Raw genomic sequence first — 20,355 nt, 5'->3', positions numbered from 1 at the left:
TAAAATTTGGCAAGCTCTGTTCAGTGCTGCGTAATCTGTAGGCGCTATAATAAAAAATAAAGAAAGAATTATTTTTATTAAAACTTGGTTGTTAAATAGACTGCTGTGACCCCCACATTTCCACTGTCATTATGGACACCTGGTTATTTTAAGAGGGGTTCTGCACTTCAAGGAAACCTACCATTTGCTTTTGTGCATTATGAAGCAAACATCTTTGAGGATGCTGTAGCTACACTGATGCAGAAACACATCTTGTTTAAACCCTGGGGTGAGTAGTTTTTCTTAAAAAACCTATTATAATATTATGATAATGAGGCTGTCTCCCTCCTTTGCCTGGCTCCCAGCTTCTCCTCTTACATTAGTTATGCACTGCTCAAGAGAATGATATAATCACTGTGTTGTCCCTGACAGGCAGAAGTAATCAATCGCTGCACCATCCCCCAGCCTCTGTGTATGAGTCATCCAGCTCAGGTTGATTAGTCCTGTCTGGACTGTTCAGAAAGCTCCTGTAACGTGTTTATCAATGGCAGGCTGAAGCAATCCACCTGAATGTTATAAGTGATTTTTCAGCAAGACCACTCAGCTCAGGGATTAAACAAGATATGTTTCTGCATCAGTGTAGCTACAGCATTCTCAAGGTATGTTTAGTTCATAAAGCATGAAATCAAATGGTAGATTTCCTTTAAAGGTGGGTTTTTCACCGTGAGACGGGGTGGAGGATAACAGGGGTTTAGAGCGCATTGGGAGTCTCCACATTAAGTGCTTCATCCTCCATCTACTTTGGCAGTTATCATCCTCCCTCCTTATCTTTCAGGCAGAAACTCACCTAGTGTCAAATTACAAAGTTGTCTATGGAGAGGGAAGGGAGAGGAGCGAGTTACAGCAGCTAGGTCTACAGTAAAGCCCTTCCCCATTAACTTTGGCTGTTATATAAGTCACAGCTGCTAGGTTTTCACATGGCAGCTCAGACTGGACTACAAAATGACAGATACAGCCTGGGGAGAGGGAAGCAGCCCATAAAGAGATTAAACATCACATTACACCCAGAAGTGGTAACTCCTCATGTTCACGCTGGACAACTGATTCCGGCATTGCCCGGCACATACCTTGGGTCCAGGCACCGACATATGTGAAAAACCCTACGGGCTCAGTGCCTGTGTACGAGAGCCCTCAGAGTCACATGACCTATCAAGATGAACGGCTCAGATCTACTCACAGACTGGTTGCCCTTAAAGGGATGTTCCAGATTCAGCAGATCAAATTTACATTTTGTGTAATAAAATGTATGTCCTCAAGAAAAAAAATTAATTAATGTCATCCATCTGGCGCTCCATTATGTTTTCTCAGATGATGCTGAGGAACCAGCTCCCCCCCCCATCTAGTTTTAGTCATCCAAGCATTTCACATATGTGAAAAAATATTTTTAAAAACAAGACACATATACAACGCGGACAGCAAACCAACAGTCTTGTCTAAAAGAGCCCTTAAACACAGTTTTTTGGGGGAGATTTGGGATCATCCCATCAATTTGTAGGGGCCCCTTTGATGTCCAGGGCCCCATATAGTTGTGTAGGTTGGCATTATAAGCAGCAGCCACCTCTGACTACAAAATGCTGCGTGTCCAGGGGTGCCTACAGGATGACAGCAAGCAGAGATCCTGAAATTGATTATAATATTGCATTGTGTGGAAATGCAATACCCCTGTAAGCGGTGTGACCCAGGGTACACTCAGTGCCCCCTTTATTAAAGGGCCAGGTGACATAGAAGCTGTGACAAGTATTTATCATACATGATGACTTTCTCAGTGCCCACCTGGCATTGTCCTTACTGCAACCCCACCACCCCAGCCCCTATACAAAGTGTAAGTAATATGCACCATGCACACATATACATAGAGCCAGGGACCCCCCTGTGCCCCCCACACCCTGCAGTACAGCACTCACCCGTCTACAGCCTTGCAGTCAGCTGTCTCCCAGGCCACGCCCACCTCCTGCTCACATCAACGTTATCTCAATACCAGCCCCGCCCCTCCACGTGGCTAAGAGCTGATTGGCTATCGTTACCTTCTCTCTGACTGGCCGCGGCTGCTGCCTGTCATATTGAGCGCCGTATGTAGATTATTATACACAAATTGCGTTTTATACCGCAACGTATCTTCTTACCACAGTGAGTTTATAAATATATAGCTCCAGTTTATCAGATAATATACCTATTTAGCAATGCGGTTTGAGCTGTGTAAGTTATTATTACATTCTTCAAAACCTCTGCTTACAGGGAGTGAATGAAAATCTTTATTTACCTCCCGGTGGGGTGACAATCTTTCCTGGGTCCTGTCACACATTGCAGATACAAGGCAGGGTTTTCATACTAAAGAAATTCCACATCAGGATAAGATATTCACAAAAGTTGTTAAAATTTTAGTTTTGCTGGAGAAATTGCGCAGATTGAAGTCATTTTAGACAATTTATTAGAGATTTACAGAGGACATTGTAATCTGAGGGATAAATTTGTACTTTAACCCCTGAAGGACACAGCCTTTTTTGCTCATTTTTTGCTTATTTTTGGCTCCCCACCTTCAAAAATCTATAACTTTTTCATTTTTCTGTGTGAGGGCTTATTTTGTGCGTAACAAATGTTACTTTTCCGTGACGTTATTTATTATTCCATGCCGTGTACTTGGAAGCTGGAAAAAATTCCAAATGTGGAAAAAAAAAACAAAAAAAAAAACGCATTTTCATGAACTTTCTTGTGGGCTCAGTTTTTACGACTTTCACTGTGCGCTCCAAATGATACGTCTACTTTATTCTTTGGGTCGGTACAATCACAGTGATACCAGATTTATATAGATTTTATTGTGTTCTAATGCATTTTCTCAGGATTACGAGGATTTCATAGGGGAAGGTCCTTCTCGGAAATTTGGAGAGTGGTTTGGGCTGATGCCGAATGGGGAGCTGCCCAGACAGTAATCAGTTCCGATGTAAACAAGGGCAGTTATTAGTAGATAGGTAAGTAGGATTACACATTTCAAAAACGGACTGTTCTCTTCCTTTAACACATTAACAGGAATGTATAGCGTTGTGCCCGCTGAGTGATAATACAGAAGACACCTGCTCTGTATGGAAAGGGCTCGGACTGTTGACTGGTCATGAGGACCCTGACAGGGAAATTTGGAACAGTGTGGTGCACTTTGGCTTGTAGTCTGACATTACAGTGAAAGGATTCGGTATGATGGGCATAATCCCCCAAAAATTGATTCCCCTTAAAGGTGCACTGTAATGAGACACTCTGTAAATGTCACCCAGCAGGGGAGTAGCTCCATGCTTTTGGGTTGAGCTTGCACCTCCCTCTGTATCAAATCCGCTAAAATTACCAGGTAAATCTTACAAAAAACACTAACATCCAACCGTGCGCACAATTGATCCTAGATGTGTTTGGCTTTTGCGACACATCTCCACACTTTTGTCCTAAAAATGCCATAGTCACAGTATAGTGTTCTCAGATAACAGCTGTGCCCCACACTGTGCTCCTAAATAATATATATCCTTTAAAGCTTATAATACTATGCCCTTGAAAATTTATATAGTCCTCCCTGAAAAATAAACAAAAAATACCCCATACATTTTGATTATTAGTCCCATTTTATTTTAGCATCTATTGTGCCCCTATTATAATTATTATTATATTGTAAATCTATTCTAAATGTTTGCTGCCCCCTTTTATCTCCAGCTAAACAGGGGTGAATGGCTTCCGGGCATAGGGGCCTGGCATCGCTTCCTGCTGCTGAGCCCTTCTGGAGTTCCAAGTTGGGTCAGTTCAGAAGAAGGAGTCAGAATTCCGGAGCGATGATCCATTGGTGTAAAAGAAAGATAGTGACGCTATTAGTTGCTTCAATACATTTTATTGAACTGTATGTGCGGCAGGTAATACGCTTCTTCCATGAAATGTACTGCCCCCCTGTGGTGAAATTGCTGAAGTCACCTTTTGTATCCTTGTTTGTCTAGAACTTTACACCTCCTCTTTACACCTCCTGTATAGTATTACTGCTATCCAGGGGCGGACTGGCCATTGAACCCACCGGGAATTCTCCCGGTGGGCCGGTTGGTCTCGGGCCGGTCTCCCCTTCCCACACACACTTAATTAACACAGGCACAGTTAACACAGACACACGCAGCGCAGGACCGCTGCGTCTGTAGGTTTTTCTCCACTACAAGGTCGCACAATTGACGTAATTGCGCGACCTGTGTGGCATTTAGGAGTGTCGTCGCGCAGTACGTTCTGCGCTGTGGTGCGCGGGCTGGCCGCCTACTCTGCGTGGGAACCGCAGGAGACAGGAACAGCAACAGCATGGAGACCGGGGCCGCGGGGACCAGAGCCACCGAGACGGGAGCTGCAGAGTAGGCAGAAACAGAGACGGGAGCAGCATGGAGACCGGGGCCACGGAGACTGGAGCCACTGAGATGGGAGACGGGAGCTGCAGAGACGGGAACAGCATGGAGACCGGGGCCGCGTAGACCGGAGCCACTGAGACGGGAACAACAGAGACCGCAGAAACTGAGACAGGAGCAGCATGGTGAAGTATTAAAAGTAAGTATCTAAATTATTGTGCAGCAGTGATCTGTCTATATGAAACTTTTATTGTATGTGGGGGAGGGGGCAATGCTGGGGCAGGTGAAGGGCTCACAATTTATAATTTAAACTACATTGGATTATAACTAGGAGGGCTCGGGGACTAATTATTCAAATAAAAATTAAAGGGAGCACTTTATTCTTATTGTGGGATGCTATCTATTGTTAGGTTTGCACTAGATATATTGTTATTAACCCCTTAATGCCCAGGCCCGTTTTTGCATTTCCATCTTTCACTCCCCACCTTCAAAATTTCATAACTTTTTCATGTTTCCGTGTACAGAGCTGTATGAGGGCTTGTTTTCTGCATAACAAATTGCTCATCATAGTGATGGTATTTAATATTCCATGTTGTGTACTGGGAAGCAGGAAATAAATTACAAATGCAGCAATTTTGTTGAAAGAATGCATTTCCACCATTTTCTTCTGAGCTTGGTTTCTACAACTTTCATTGTGCGCCCCAAATGACATGTCAAATTTATTCTTTGGGTCAGTATGATCACAGAGATATTAAATTTTTATAGAGTTTGTGTATTAACACATTTAAAACAATTAAATTCTTTGCTACCATTTTGGGGACTGTACGGCCTTTTGATCACTTGTTGGCGGAAAAGTGCCATCTTCAACATTTGGGCGCTATTTTGCCCTAGTGGGTTCAAAGCTGAGAATTAACGTCATTATATTTTGATACAACAGACATTTCGGGGGAACCTAACATGTTTATGATTTTTACTGTTTTTATATCAGTTCTAAGGGGGGGGAGTTATTTGAATATTTAGCTTTTTTTTCAAATTTTTTTCCCCTATTTTTCATACCCCTGGGTTGTCTGATTTATCCTACCATACACTGCAATACTACAGTACGGAAGTATATGTGGATTTAACACATGATCTATTACAATGTACCACTGGCACATTGTAACAGCTCTTGGAAATATAACAGAATAATATATACTGTGAATACAGAATTATATTTATTTATGTAGATTGTAATTATTCTAATGTAGTGGGAGCTGATTGTATTATAGTAAATTAAAGGGGGCAATGTAAATATCATTATTAATTTAGTACACACATTTTTCCTAGGGCACAGTGTGGTCAGTTGTGGTGTGAGGGGTATATGTTATATAATTTAGGAGCACAGTGTTATTCAGGTGACACAATAGTGTAAGTGACTGTAGTGTCTTAAGGCTCACAGAGGAGCTGCAAGGAGGCGACTACACGTGAGCGTGAGTGAATTCTTTATCAACAAGTGATGGCCTGGAGAATCTTTATGCACTTCTATACCTGATGGAGCAGATCATCACCTGTGAGTAGCTAAATGTAGCTACAGCATTCTTGCATATAATATGCTGCCATGAGGTGCAGCATCCATGTGGATAAATTACACAGGTCTGTTGCACCCCATAGGTCCATATTTTACATTGGCCGATGCAGCCTGACCTCCCTTGTTTTCTTACACATGACTTCTGCCACTTCTTCTATGTGAAGCGCTCAGGTGTAACATAGTTATATTCTAGTACACAGGACTGTCCGTTTTAAATAAAGGCAGGCAACAGCAGACGGGGCTACAGATTGCAGCAGTCCTTTGTGTAATGCCTTAATTTGCACACCACTGCTGCAGTGGTGGTGCAGATATTGGTGTTATACATATTGTATTCCTATAATAGTTATATCCTTGTACAAAGGGGGCAGTATTATAGTAGTTATATTCTTGTACATAGGGGGCAGTATTATAGTAGTTATATTCTTGTACATAGGGGGCAGTATTATAGTAGTTATATTCTTGTACATAGGGGGCAGTATTATAGTAGTTATATTCTTGTACATAGGGGGCGGTATTATAGTAGTTATATTCCTGTACATATGGGGCAGTATTATAGTAGTTATATCCCTGTACATAGGGGGCAGTATTATAGTAGTTATATTCCTGTACATAGTGGACAGTATTATAGTAGTTATATTCTTGTACATAGGCGGCAATATTATAGTAGTTATATTCTTGTACATAGGGGACAGTATTATAGTAGTTATATTCTTGTACATAGGGGGCAGTATTATAGTAGTTATATTCTTGTACATAGGGGGCAGTATTATAGTAGTTATATTCTTGTACATAGAGGGCAGTATTATAGTAGTTATATTCTTGTACATAGGGGGCAGTATTATAGTAGTTATATTCTTGTACATAGGGGGCAGTATTATAGTAGTTATATTCTTGTACATAGGGGGCAGTATTATAGCAGTTATATACTTGTACATAGGGGGCAGTATTATAGTAGTTATATTCTTGTACATAGGGGGCAGTATTATAGTAGTTCTATTCCTGTACATAGGGGGCAGTATTATAGTAGTTCTATTCCTGTACATAGGGGGCAGTATTATAGTAGTTCTATTCTTGTACATAGTGGACAGTATTATAGTAGTTATATTCTTGTACATAGGGGCAGTATTATAGTAGTTATATTCTTGTACATAGGGGGCAGTATTATAGTAGTTATATTCCTGTACATAGGGGGCAGTATTATAGTAGTTAAATTCTTGTACATAGGGGCAGTATTATAGTAGTTATATTCCTGTACATAGGGGGGCAGTATTATAGTAGTTATATTCCTGTACATAGGGGGAAGTATTATAGTAGTTATATTCCTGTACATAGGGGGGCAGTATTATAGTAGTTATATTCCTGTACATAGGGGGAAGTATTATAGTAGTTATATTCCTGTACATAGGGGGCAGTATTATAGGAGTTATATTCCTGTACATAGGGGGCAGTATTATAGTAGTTATATTCCTGTACATAGGGGGCAGTATTATAGTAGTTATATTCCTGTACATAGGGGGCAGTATTACAGTAGTTAACGTCTATAATGCTGTCCTCTATTTTCAAGAATATATCTTGTATATGGGAGGAGGTTTTGTAGTAGTTTTTTTTAGTATATAGAAGACAGGATTAACTTGTATTTTCTAAATGTGTTATTGTAGCATTATTCATGTACATAGTAGATTTGCATTATACATGTATGGCACAGAGGAAAGGTATTTAAAGCTTTCCTGCGTGTGTGTTTGCAGCATTTGCTGATCTACAGGTCACATTCTTTGCACATTAGACTCACTTAAGGCGTGAGTTTTGCATTAAGGCGATCTACCAACAATTTGTCTGTGCTAACTCCACCCACATTGTCTGACCACACCTACGTGTTATGTCTCCACCCATAGAATGGGGCCTCTTTTACAATTTTTTCCAGGGCCACTTTAAATTCCCAGTCCGCCCCTGCTGCTATCTGTCACCTCCTGTATAGTATCACTGCTATCTGTCACCTCCTGTATAGTATCACTGCTATCTGTCACCTCCTGTATAGTATTACTGCTATCAGTTACCCCCTGTATAACATAACAGCTATATATCATCTTCTGTATAATAATACTGCTGTTTCACTTCCTGTAAAATATCACTGCTATCTGTCACCTCATGTACAATATCACTGCTATCTGTCACCTCATGTACAATATCAATGCTATCAGTCACCTCCTGTACAATATCACTGCTATCAGTCACCTCCTGCAAAAAATATCACTGCTATCTCTTTTATAATATAATTGATATCTGTTACCTCCTGTGTAATATCACTGCTATCTGTAACCTTGTATACAATATCAGTAATATATCACCTCCTAGATAACATCACTGCTATCTTTCACCCCCTGTATGATATCACTGTTATGTGTCACCTCCTGGTAAGTATCACTGCTATCTGTTACTTCCTGTGTAAGATCATTGCTATCTGTCATCTACTGGAAAGTATCACTGCTATCTGTCACCTCCTGTGTAATATCACTGCTATCAGCCACCTCCTGTATAATTTAACATCTGTATTTCACCTCCTGTATAATATCACTGCTACCTGTCACCTGGTGTGTAATATCACTGCTATCTGTCACCTCCTGTATAATATAACAGCTATACGTCACCTCCTGTATAATATCACTGCTACCTGTCACCATGTATGTAATATCACTGCTGTCTGTCACCAGGGCTTTTTTTCACCGATCAATGCACTTGTAAAGAACGTCATGTTGCAGAAATTAAACTGCAGCGTTTCTCCTTCTTTCAGATTCTTCTGCAGTGACTCTGTACTGTATGACTCTCCATCCTACTGGTTAAAGGGATTGTCCAGAACTATATATCTGATGTTCCATCCTATTAATAGCTAGTTATGGTTCTATAGGACAGACCTCGGAGCCCCCGCAGCAGTGGATTCTCTTCTTGCATGCAGTGCAGGTAAACCTAGAAAGTATGTGATGACATCTGCCCTCATTCCTCCTGCACATGTCACTGAATGTGGGGAAATAGACCAAGATGACAGATAGTGAGAGAACACAATGTTACATTCCCAGCGCTATTATGTAAGGGAATTGTTTCATGTCTCATGCAGTTTGTTTTACTATCTGGCCTGCAGCCAGGAGCTCTGTTCATCCTGATCCTCCTGGTTATGATATGGATATAATAGATACTGAGGGAGAGGAGATCACAGCCTGCTGTATTGTGCAGATCATACACGGCCCCAGGAGCACGACATCTTGGCTATCATTGATTCTGTGAGTCCCTGCATCCTTGATGATGTTTTCAGTAAGGGACACTAGTTCTGGAGTGATGCAAGGATTCCCAGCAACATTGATACCAATTCTTGTCATGAGTTTTGTTAATCTATTCACCGAGTGCGATTGTTTTCCCCTCTCCACAGGATTGATGACAACTATCTGATTGCTGAGCACAGCGCTTCAGTATCTCCAGCAATCTTATTCAATGTCTAATGTGGCTGTTGAAGATACCTGAGCGCTGTGTGCAGCAATTTGATATACTTCTAGTATAAATTAGTAAGATTGGGACCCACATTTTTCAGATTTCTCAGATTCCCATTCTCATGATTGTGGAGGTCCCACTGATCTGCTTGTTATACCCTGTCCTGTATATATAGTATATAATATTAACCGGGTTCAACCCCATTAAGGGTCCGAGGATCACAATCCATTTGTTTTATTGATTAGGAGGTCTTACCCATCACTGTGACGTATGTGAACTTTTTCTGGAACTACAGTTATGTAACTTCACAAAATCTCATGGTGTCTCCATAAGTCGCCTATACAGGTAGATAATTCACCTGTGTACTAAGTATGAACTTCCTGTGAGGGGTATACAGAGAGGGGGGGGGGGGGGGTGGAAAAATACCTGCTGTGAATTATACAGCCGTGTCCTACATGGTGCGGAGAATTGTGGCAGATCAGGTTGGATATAAGGGCTGAGCACACCCTCTCCTGTCCATTGGCCCGGCCGCATGACGTCTTGAGGAATGGACGGGGGGGGGGGGGGTGTATATACACCTGTCATTCTCCTTGCTTCAGTACACACCTGTATACATCTGTCACCAGACAAGGCAGCGCTAGGACTCAGCTAACAACTTCTCAGCAGCCACATTGGAATCCTCAGCAGAGGATCACAGGTACGAGACCCAAATAAGACCCTAATTCAGACCCCATGGGGGGGCACATGTTATTAGATTATTGTTTGATTCATTTATTCTTTTTTTTACTCTGCACAGACCCCCGTGAAAATGGAGGAAGAGGTGAGAGAGTTGATGGAGTTGTCAGGCTTTGATTACAATGAGTGAGTATTTTCTTACATCCTTTATATGTAATGTACTAGAAGTATTGCATTTTATATATAACATGGACTTACCGGGGGGGCAGCACGATGGCTCAGTGGTCAGCACTACAGCCTTGCAGCACTGGTGTCCTGGGCTTAGGTCCCATCCAGGTCAACATCTGCAAAGATTTTGTATGTTCTCTCCATGTTTGCGTGGGTTTCCTCTGGATCCTCTGGTTTCCTCCCACACTGCAAAACATACTGGTAGGATGATTAGATTGTGATCCCCATTCGGGACAGGGACTGATTTGGGAAGCTCTGCAATTTAAGTTAAAAAACGTATGCCGAAAAATGCATCTGTTTTTGTCAATTTGCATCATACGTCTAACAGATGCAAAATACTGGATGTGGACCCAGCCTAATCCACTAAGACAGTGGGTATTTACATTTGCATTTTGGAAACAAAATGTTAACCGAATGTTAACGCTGTGTAAACACTTAGTTAACAATGCGTTTTGTAAATGCAAATGTTTATAACAATGTAATTAGTAAAATCTCCTCTCCTCGGATGTTGGATTGCGTTTTAAAAAGTAATTCAAACTTCACATGTGAACGCAACCTGATGCGTCCAACTTGCATCCCTCTTACAGTGTGCGCTGGCAGGAACGTCCAGCCGGAATGCTGAAAACCGAAACTAATTTCAGCAAGTCAGTTCAGTACCGACTGTCAGGGTGATGCCACACATGGCGCTTTGAACCTGTTTTTGGTCCGTTTTTAAGCAGTCCGTTAAAAAACGCGTACGTTTTTGGAAAACGCATTCGTTTTTTGACAGGTTTTACTAATTATCTTAATTTAAACTGGTCAAAAACTGCATGCGTTTTTGGACGGACTGCTTAAAAACAGACCACAAATGGGTTCAAAACGCCATGTGTGGCATCACCCTCAGGGTTCGGGCCGCACGTTCCTGCAAGCACTCACTTCGAGTCTGATGTTACATTTGCTTGTGTGTAACGGGTCGAAGATAAACCTACCCCCCGGCTGATCATGAAATATCTATGTGCATGTTCCTGCCCCATATAGACAGAGTCTGACACGTAGCTAAAGGCTGTGTTCACACACTGCACTTGACTTACATTTAGAAACGCTAAGCAGGGAGTGCAGCAGGGAGGGGCTTGTCCCAATTGCGGATTTGTTTACTTGCGATCGGGAGCGAGGAGCACGCGTTTGCTGTGTAAACAATGCAAAACATGCGGTTCTCATTCCCTGTCTCTGTGATTGGGAGAACCGTCTGCTCTCTGCGCTTGCACTGTGTTTCCAAAGACAATACAAACGCAGCATGTGAACGCAGTCCAATGCTTGTTCAGTCGACAGCTATTCCTTCCGATGCACATGCACGCAGCCACTATGGCAGGGCATGCATGTGCATTGGAGTTCATAGGGAGTAGCTGTTGACAGGATTCGGCTAATACCTTTGGAGTCTATACTGGTCTCCTTTATCTAGAAGTCCTCTATTATATATAGTTGTGTAAATACCCCGTCTGATAACTGGCCAATATTTGATAAGGACTTATGACTTGAGACACAATACAGCAAATTATCGCGCCCTGCAGCAAAATATTTATCTTGTGTGTCGCTAAAGTAGCAGAAAAAAATTGTTGCTCTGGCTTCCCAGTTAAAGGGGTTTTCCCCCCCAAACAAGTTAGGTCCTATCCACAGGACAGGGCCTAACTTGCTGATCAGTGGGGATCTCAGTCAGAGATCACAAGAACAGAGGGTCCGAGGTACCTCTGTCGGACCCTTCCACGCTCCCTGAGATGATGGTGCATGTCCGTTCCAAAAACCCACTGACACATCATCCACGTAACAAGAAATGGGGATAAGAAGGAAATTAAAAAGTTTATTCTGCATCCAAAATTTAAGACAAGTGCCGCCCCTGTCCACAGGTTTGGTATTTCACTTTAGCCCTATTGATTTCTATAGCGTAAGGGAAATCTTAAAGGAAATCTACCATCCTGATAAACCAGGGACACTTACTCATAGATCCAGGCACCGTGACTGTGGTAATCTAATTACATTTGTTATCATGGCCTCCTGCCTTCTAAAATCAACTTTTACAATTATGCTAATGAGCCTAGGGAACGGGGCTGTAGTTCCACAGGCTGTTACACTGTGCAGGAACCTGTGAAGCTAGAGCATGGAGGGGTTCTGGAAACAACCCTAAGTGCCCAATTTTAAAAGTTGATTTTAGAAGGAAGGAGGCCATGGATAACACATATAAGAAGGTACCACAATCCCGGTGCCTGGATTTATGAGTAATGTCCCTGGTTTATCATGATGGATTTTCATGGTAGATTTGCTTTAAATTTGGGCACAAGTATCAGTAATATTGTCCTGTGATGCACAAGTGATTTCATGGTGTGATGACGCTCCAGGACACACAGGACGCAGGATTATGGGATGCGCCTGGCATCCTGGAGGCCACAGCCTTGTGTAGTATGGCCGCCGCATGTGGATGACACTCATCATATTAGCATATCCTGATAATCCGCTCCTCCTAATTATCCATTACCGGATTTGTGAGATGAACTGGAGGCCTGGAGGCATAAATCCTCCTGCATTACAGATCTCATTATTTATATACATCTAGTGTCAGTCCCTGCAAAACAAACTGCAGTACAGACGACATGACTCCATGCATCAGAGTGATGTGTGATACAAGGAGCCCCTGCACAACAACAGCAGACTCCTTGTGTTGTGTATCACTATGATGCTTGGAGTACTGGGCTCAGTAGACAGCACGGTCTATAATTCATGCTCGTCTGTTTCAACCCTTAAAAGGGGTTGACCAATTTCAGCAACTAATTGACATTGTCGGTGTATTGATAAGCTATACAATTTTCCAAAATATACTTTCTGTGTCAATTCCTCATGGTTTTGTAGATCTCTGCTGAGGAAACTTCATAACGAGCCGTGCACCTGTGTAACATCACATGACCAGGAATATAATGAGCTGTGCACCTGTGTAACATCACATGACGAGGAATATAATGAGCCGTGCACCTGTGTAACATCACATGACCAGGGACATAATGAGCCGTGCACCTGTGTGACATCACATGACCAGGGATATAACGAGCCATGCACCTGTGTGACATCACATGACTGTGGATCAGTGTTTATCTAAAAGTAAACAATGAAGCTTCCTATAGAATGACAGCAAGCAGAGATCTAGAACACCATGAAGAATTGATACATAAAGAATATTGGAAGATTTTATAACCTTTCATGACATAAATAATATCAATTAATTGCTGAAAGTGGACAACCCCTTTAAGGCCGCATATAACTATGCCTATGACACTTCACCTACACGGACATATGTTCGGGTCATGTTATTATGATATATTTCAGATATTGTATAATTGATGAGTGATTGAGATATGGGGCATAAGGTATTGTAGTAAAGGGCAGCTGTCATGGACATGCCGTTCTTTTCCAGCAGATATAGTAGATATGGTAGGAATGTGTGAAAACTTTCATCATGTACAAAACACATATTTTTCACTCATGAGGTGCAGCGAAGTGTTACATTTTGAATTGTCACCTTGAGGCAGAGCGTTAGCCATTTTCCATGTTGCGTGTGTTTGGGTGATTGCCCCCATGACCATAAATACTGCAGGTTGTCTGCATAGCAGTAATAACTTAACAAAAATGTTGGGAAATATTTAATTACTTGTTTTGAGCAGAATAGTGAGTGCAGCTCTGGAGTATAATACAGGATGTAACTCAGGATCAGTACAGGATAAGTAGTGTCATGTATGTACACAGTGACTGCACCAGCAGCAGAATAGTGAGTGCAGCTCTGGAGTATAATACATGATGTAACTCAGGATCAGTACAGGATAAGTAATGTCATGTATGTACACAGTGACTGCACCAGCAGCAGAATAGTGAGTGCAGCTCTGGAGTATAATGCAGGATGTAACTCAGGATCAGTACAGGATAAGTAATGTAATGTATGTACACAATGACTACACCAGCAGCAGAATAGTGAGTGCAGCTCTGGGGTATAATACAGGATGTAACTCAGGATCAGTACAGGATAAGTAATGTCATGTATGTACACAGTGACTGCAGCAGCAGCAGAATAGTGAGTGCAGCTCTGGAGTATAATACAGGATGTAACTCAGGATCAGTACAGGATAAGTAATGTCATGTATGTACACAGTGACTGCACCTGCAGCAGAATAGTGAGTGCAGCTCTGGGGTATAATACAGGATGTAACTCAGGATCAGTACAGGATAAGTAATGTCATGTATGTACACAGTGACTGTACCAGCAGCAGAATAGTGAGTGCAGCTCTGGGGTATAATACAGGATGTAACTCAGGATCAGTACAGGATAAGTAATGTCATGTATGTACACAGTGACCACACCACCAGCAGAATAGTGAGTGCAGCTCTGGAGTATAATACAGGATTTAACTCAGGATCAGTACAGGATAAGTAATGTCATGTATGTACACAGTGACTGCACCAGCAGCAGAATAGTGAGTGCAGCTCTGGAGTATAATACAGGATGTAACTCAGGATCAGTACAGGATAAGTAATGTAATGTATGTACACAATGACTACACCACCAGAATAGTGAGTGCAGCTCTGGAGTATAATACAGGATGTAACTCAGGATCAGTACAGGATAAGTAATGTCATGTATGTACACAGTGACTGCACTAGCAGCAGGATAGTGAGTGCAGCTCTGGAGTATACTACAGGATGTAACTCTGGATCAGTACAGGATAAGTAATGTCATGTATGTACACAGTGACTGCAGCAGCAGCAGAATAGTGAGTGCAGCTCTGGAGTATAATACAGGATGTAACTCTGGATCAGTACAGGATAAGTAATGTCATGTATGTACACAGTGACTGCAGCAGCAGCAGAATAGTGAGTGCAGCTCTGGGGTATAATATAGGATGTAACTCAGGATCAGTACAGGATAAGTAATGTCATGTATGTACACAGTGACTGCACCAGCAGAATAGTGAGTGCAGCTCTGGAGTATAACACAGGATGTAACTCAGGACAATATGTGATGTATGTACACAGTCAGACAGCCTTTTATAGTGTATGTACACTGTGATGGTGGCCATGTCTGCAGTGTGAGGTGTCTGTGTGATAACACTTGAGTTGTAGTGATAAGTATCTCTCACACGTGGTGTAAGTTGGGAAAGTGATTTGTGAGGGTATTTAGTAAACTCTGCCATTTCCCATGCGCTGCGGTGTAATGTTTATGTGGTGCAGTGACCTTGTAGTGGAGCCTCGGGGGGCAGACGTCATTATTGACAGGCGGACAGAACAGGTTGTGAGTGCGGCAGGTAACAGAATGTCACTCAGCCACTTCTGCTCCTGATAAGATCAGCAGAAGAAGAAAAACAGCCAGACGTCTGCACAATATCTAGTGTGTCACTCACCGAGAGCGAGTATGAGACTCGCTGCAGGTAGCCATTGCTGTACTTGGGGGGGCAGAGTCAATTCTAGCATTTCTGCTGCCTGAGGCGAAAACTTAAAATCCTGCCCCCCACCCGCCACCACCTGATTAGTGACACCTAGTATCATACAGGTGATGATCTGCTCCATCAGGAAGAGGACTTCTTTATGATTTCTTCCGCCCATGGTTCATATCTGCTGAATTCAGCACAACTCCACACTGCGCCCCTAAAGATACCACAGTCACTTACAGTATAATGGAGCATGTTCCTAATATATTATCCTCACAACATGACTGAAAACACTATTCCCCACATAAAACATCCTGCATATATTCCCCCCAATAATTTATTGTATTTACAGCTCCCACAAATTATTATAAATACCACACGCTGCTAATTTATATACACACCCGACTTATATATTTATTTATAACAGCCCCATACACATAACCCCATACAAAACAAAGAATCTAAATATTTGTAAGGTGGAATGAAAATGATACATGATTTTACAGAAGGGTAGCGGGTATATGTATTTAGCCTACCTCATCCATACTTTATAGGACATCCCTGTCGCTGTCAGACTGTTGGGGAAGTCCTTCCAAAATTTGCGCATCTAGAGGCTGGAATCTTCTGGGAAGAAGGGGTTTAGGTGTGGACTGTGCCTGGACATTATTCATTTATGAATATTCTGGGATGTAATCACTTACGTTGTAGCTGTAGATCTATGTTTGGGGTTGTTGTCCTGCTGCAAGGTGAATCTGTCCACCAATCTCAAGTCTTTTGTAGCCTCTTCCAGTAGGATAACCCAGTATTTATCTCCATCTTTCCATCAGCTCTTAGCAGCCTCCCAGTCCCTGCTGAAGTCTGACCTCCCCCCAGTATGATGCCCCCTCCATTATTATCATTGGGGACGGGTGGTGTGCCTGGTTTTGGTTCCTCCACTTCCTCATCTGCCTCATTGAACAAGAGCAGCTCCTTCCATGTCCTTGCTGCATCCCCTACATGGGGCAGGAATAATTAAAGGGAACCTGTCACCAGGGACCTATTTTCACTAAAGACAGGTTGCATTAGCCCATAAAAGCTGCAGTGCAAATATGTCTTTCTGCTTTCTCTAAGTATTTCCATTACAATATAAGTGTGTGCTATAACTTACCTTGCATCCTGACACAATGCTCAGTGTAGTCCCAGGGGTTGGGCTTCGGTTTGGATGCATTTCAAAAAAGAACATGTGACTTTTCCGTGCAGCAGACTCCCTCGCAGTCCGTCACAGAGCTCACAGCCTGGTGAGATGACAGCACAGTCCGCCTATTTCCAACAGATACCCCTCTTTATTCGCTTGGCATGGACATCAGATTGTGTTCCTACTGGGGCGGGACCACGGAAGTCCTAATAAAAGAAATTGGACAGTACCTGCACAGACTCATCATCCTCCGAGTCTTGGTGGTACTGCAGGGATAGAGAGCGATCCAAGACCCCAGATGAATTTTTAGACAGCATTTCTCACCCACTTTTTTTTTTCATTTTATTGCTTCATTCTGTTCATTTTTAATTCTAGGAATTTTTATTCGATGAAAATAATGTTGTATGTTTATTGATATTAAATAAAGACACTGCAGCCTTAGAATTTCCATCAGAATTTCTGCAGAACCCTAGTTATGTCCTAAATGTACCTTCCCACCAGTGATAAGAATAGACTGAGACATGACGTGTAACCCCTTCACATCCACATCTGTCAGCACCGGAGTGATCACACAGGAGACGTGTGTCACTGCCCCATATAGAGAAATCTCCGAGCATTTACGGCTTTACTCCTCAGGACAGGAATGGCGAATTCTGGATGGATCAGGATAAGGGTGCGCGGTCCTCACGTCTCCTAGTATAAGAGACACGTAACAGGAGAAGAAACCTGGGAGCAACAGCGAGGAGGAGTAAGGGTGTGATGAAAGTGGTGAAAGTGCACAACACTATTGGGGAATGTCCTAAGCAACGCTGCACTCCCCTCACCCACAAACTATCACTCACTATACTACAGACTATATCAGGTCAGACTAATTCAGGGGAATGGTAACGAGCTGTAGTATTATTATCCTGAATACACAGAGGGAAATGTATCCTTATCTGAATTGAGCCATAGTTGAGATCCTGCTCCACCTACATAGCCAAACGCTGTACAGGTGCTCCAGAGTATGGGCGGCACGGTGGCTGAGTGAGTAGCACTTCTGCCTTGCAGCGCTGGAGTCCTGGGTTCTAATCCCACCCAGGTCAACACCGGCAAAACAGTTTGTATGTTCTCTCTGTGTTTGTTTGGGTTTTCTCCAGGTCCTCCGGTTTCCTCCCACACTCCAAAACATACTGGTAGGCTGTTTAGATTGTGAGCCCCATTGGGACAGGGACCGATTTGTCATGCTTTGTGCAGCGCTGCGTAATCTATATAAATAAAAGAATTATTATTATTACAGGTCCTCCAAACGCTGTGCAGGCGCTCCCCTACTTAAAGGACATCTACCACCGGGTTGATAGACTGTATGCAAATGAGCCTGAGGGGCTCCAGGCTTCATCAACACCTATGGAGCCAGGAGTCCTAAAGTCTCATTTGCATAAAGTTCTTCATCCTGGTGGTAGATGCACTTTAAGGACACCTGACTTACAGACAGACGGACCTCTGTGACCTCTGGTGAAGCTCTCTGGATGTTACTATAGTCCCAGGCTACAATGATCATCTGTAAGGTTTCTGTAATGAGGTTTCATTGATAATCATTTTCCCCATGACAGCACAAAATTTAGAAAATCCAATTGTCCAATTTAGTTCCAGTTACAATTATTAATTGTACCAGTTCAGACTTGCATACAAATACAACTTGAGTACAAACCTACAAACCATGATTGGTGGAAGTCCCTTATGTCGGACCTCCATCTATCCACAACTTATCTTCTCCCCTGCTGATAGTAGTTAATAATAATAATAATTTCTTTATTTACATGGCGCACACAGATTACACAGAGCTTGTCAGATCAGTCCCTGTCCCCAATGGGGCTCACAAGCTAATCATCCTACCTGTATGTTTTGGAGTGTGGGAGGAAACCGGAGGACCAGAGGAAACCCAAATCTAATCACTGACTGTTCTAGCGATGGATGGGAGTCCCATTAATGTGACCCCCCACCCATGTAGTGGGAATTAATAGGGGCATTGTAGCTGGCACATATGGGACTATGTACTCAAGTCTGTATCCGAGGGCTGCTGTGTAGCAGGCAAATTTGTAACTGATCTGACAGCAGGTGGCGCCATTGTAATGGTAACCTGGAATAATTTGCATATAGCAATGTGGCAGGAAGTGGTACTGCAAGCCATAGCATGACATTCCTGCCTGTGCATACAGCAGGGACACTGCATATTTAGCATACATACATATATAGTCCCAGGATTATTACATGACAGATTAGGGCAGAGGCAGGGAGGAGGAATCTACCATCAGATCTACTACTGATAGTAGATTCCTCATGGTAGGTTCCTTTAAATACCTGTACAAGCAGTTTGCACTGAAGAGAACGTACTAAAGTCCATCCGAAAACTGTTGCACGGTCCTTAGTGAATGTGGGCGAAAATGTATTAATGTATTTTTCTGGATTGTTGACAGATCTGTATGAGGGCTTGTTTTTTTCAGGATAAAGTGTACTTTGTACTGCCATGAATTCATTTTTTTATGATAAATTGTAATTTTGTGTAGGAAAGATGACACAATTAGGAATGGGAATTAGCTGCATGTTAGGGAACAGGAAGTATCAACTTATTGGGGGACATTTATTATTGGCTTTATAACCTTTTTATTGTCGACCGTAGATTTTTTTTGTGGTTTGTCCCGGTATTTTTCCTACACTTTCAGTTTCCCAACATTTTTTTTTTACTTCTAAACCCTTTCATGAATACGGTTTTAAATTTGTCAGCTTTCGCCTTATGAAGCCAATGCCAATGGCAGCCCGGATGGCCAATGGCAAACTGATGATAATGCTTACTGTGATGGGCAAACCTTTGCCCCCTTTGAAAAACTCCATTGCTAAGCCCTTAGATGTCACCTTTATTAGTGACATCTGAGGGGCTAAAGCTGGTGCCACACGTACCGCTTTGTCTGCGTTTGAAACCGCAAACGCAGACAAAGCCGCACCCACCGAGGGGGAAACGCCTGCGTTTGGGAAAGAGCCGCCGTTGTTTTGGGTTAATTTAATGCAAAACACCGGCGGCTCATTCCTGATCGCAGGCGTTTCCATAGAAACGTGGATGCGATCGGGCCGCGGCCCACACCCGGTAGGCGTGACTTTGTCTGCGTTCGCGTTTTCAAACGCAGACGAAGCGGTAAGTGTGGCACCGGCCTAATATGTCACATTCTGCATCAACACTTAATGATGAGCTGTTCCAGAGTCCAGACTTATACAGGCAGTCCCCGGGTTACATACAATATAGGTTCTGTAGGTTTGTTCTTAAGTTGAATTTGTATGTAAGTCGGAACTGTATATTTTATGATTGTAACCCCCAGACAATTATTTTTTGGGTCTCTGTGACAATTGGATTTTAAAAATGTTGGTTTGTCATAAGAA

The 20,355-nt window shown here is 42.5% G+C and overlaps 2 protein-coding genes across 2 annotated transcripts in view; one reads left to right on the top strand and one right to left on the bottom strand.

Annotated features, from left to right (window-relative positions):
* The window catches only part of PEBP4 (phosphatidylethanolamine binding protein 4), a 42,751-nt gene extending 40,726 nt beyond the window's left edge, over positions 1–2,025 (bottom strand). Inside the window, exon 1 of the mRNA XM_072149326.1 lies at positions 1,944–2,025. The gene's annotated coding sequence lies outside the window, so the exon portion shown is untranslated. The remainder of the gene's footprint in view (positions 1–1,943) is intronic.
* Positions 2,026–10,225: 8,200 nt separating this feature from the next.
* RHOBTB2 (Rho related BTB domain containing 2) overlaps positions 10,226–20,355 on the top strand; it is a 28,480-nt gene continuing 18,350 nt past the window's right edge. Inside the window, exon 1 of the mRNA XM_072149320.1 lies at positions 10,226–10,290. Coding sequence (XP_072005421.1) covers positions 10,238–10,290 — 53 coding nt within the window. The 5' untranslated portion in view covers positions 10,226–10,237. The remainder of the gene's footprint in view (positions 10,291–20,355) is intronic.

This window comes from Engystomops pustulosus, chromosome 4, assembly GCF_040894005.1.
Source record: "Engystomops pustulosus chromosome 4, aEngPut4.maternal, whole genome shotgun sequence".
NCBI lineage: Eukaryota > Metazoa > Chordata > Amphibia > Anura > Leptodactylidae > Engystomops > Engystomops pustulosus.
This window is presented reverse-complemented; position numbering and strand designations above follow the sequence as displayed.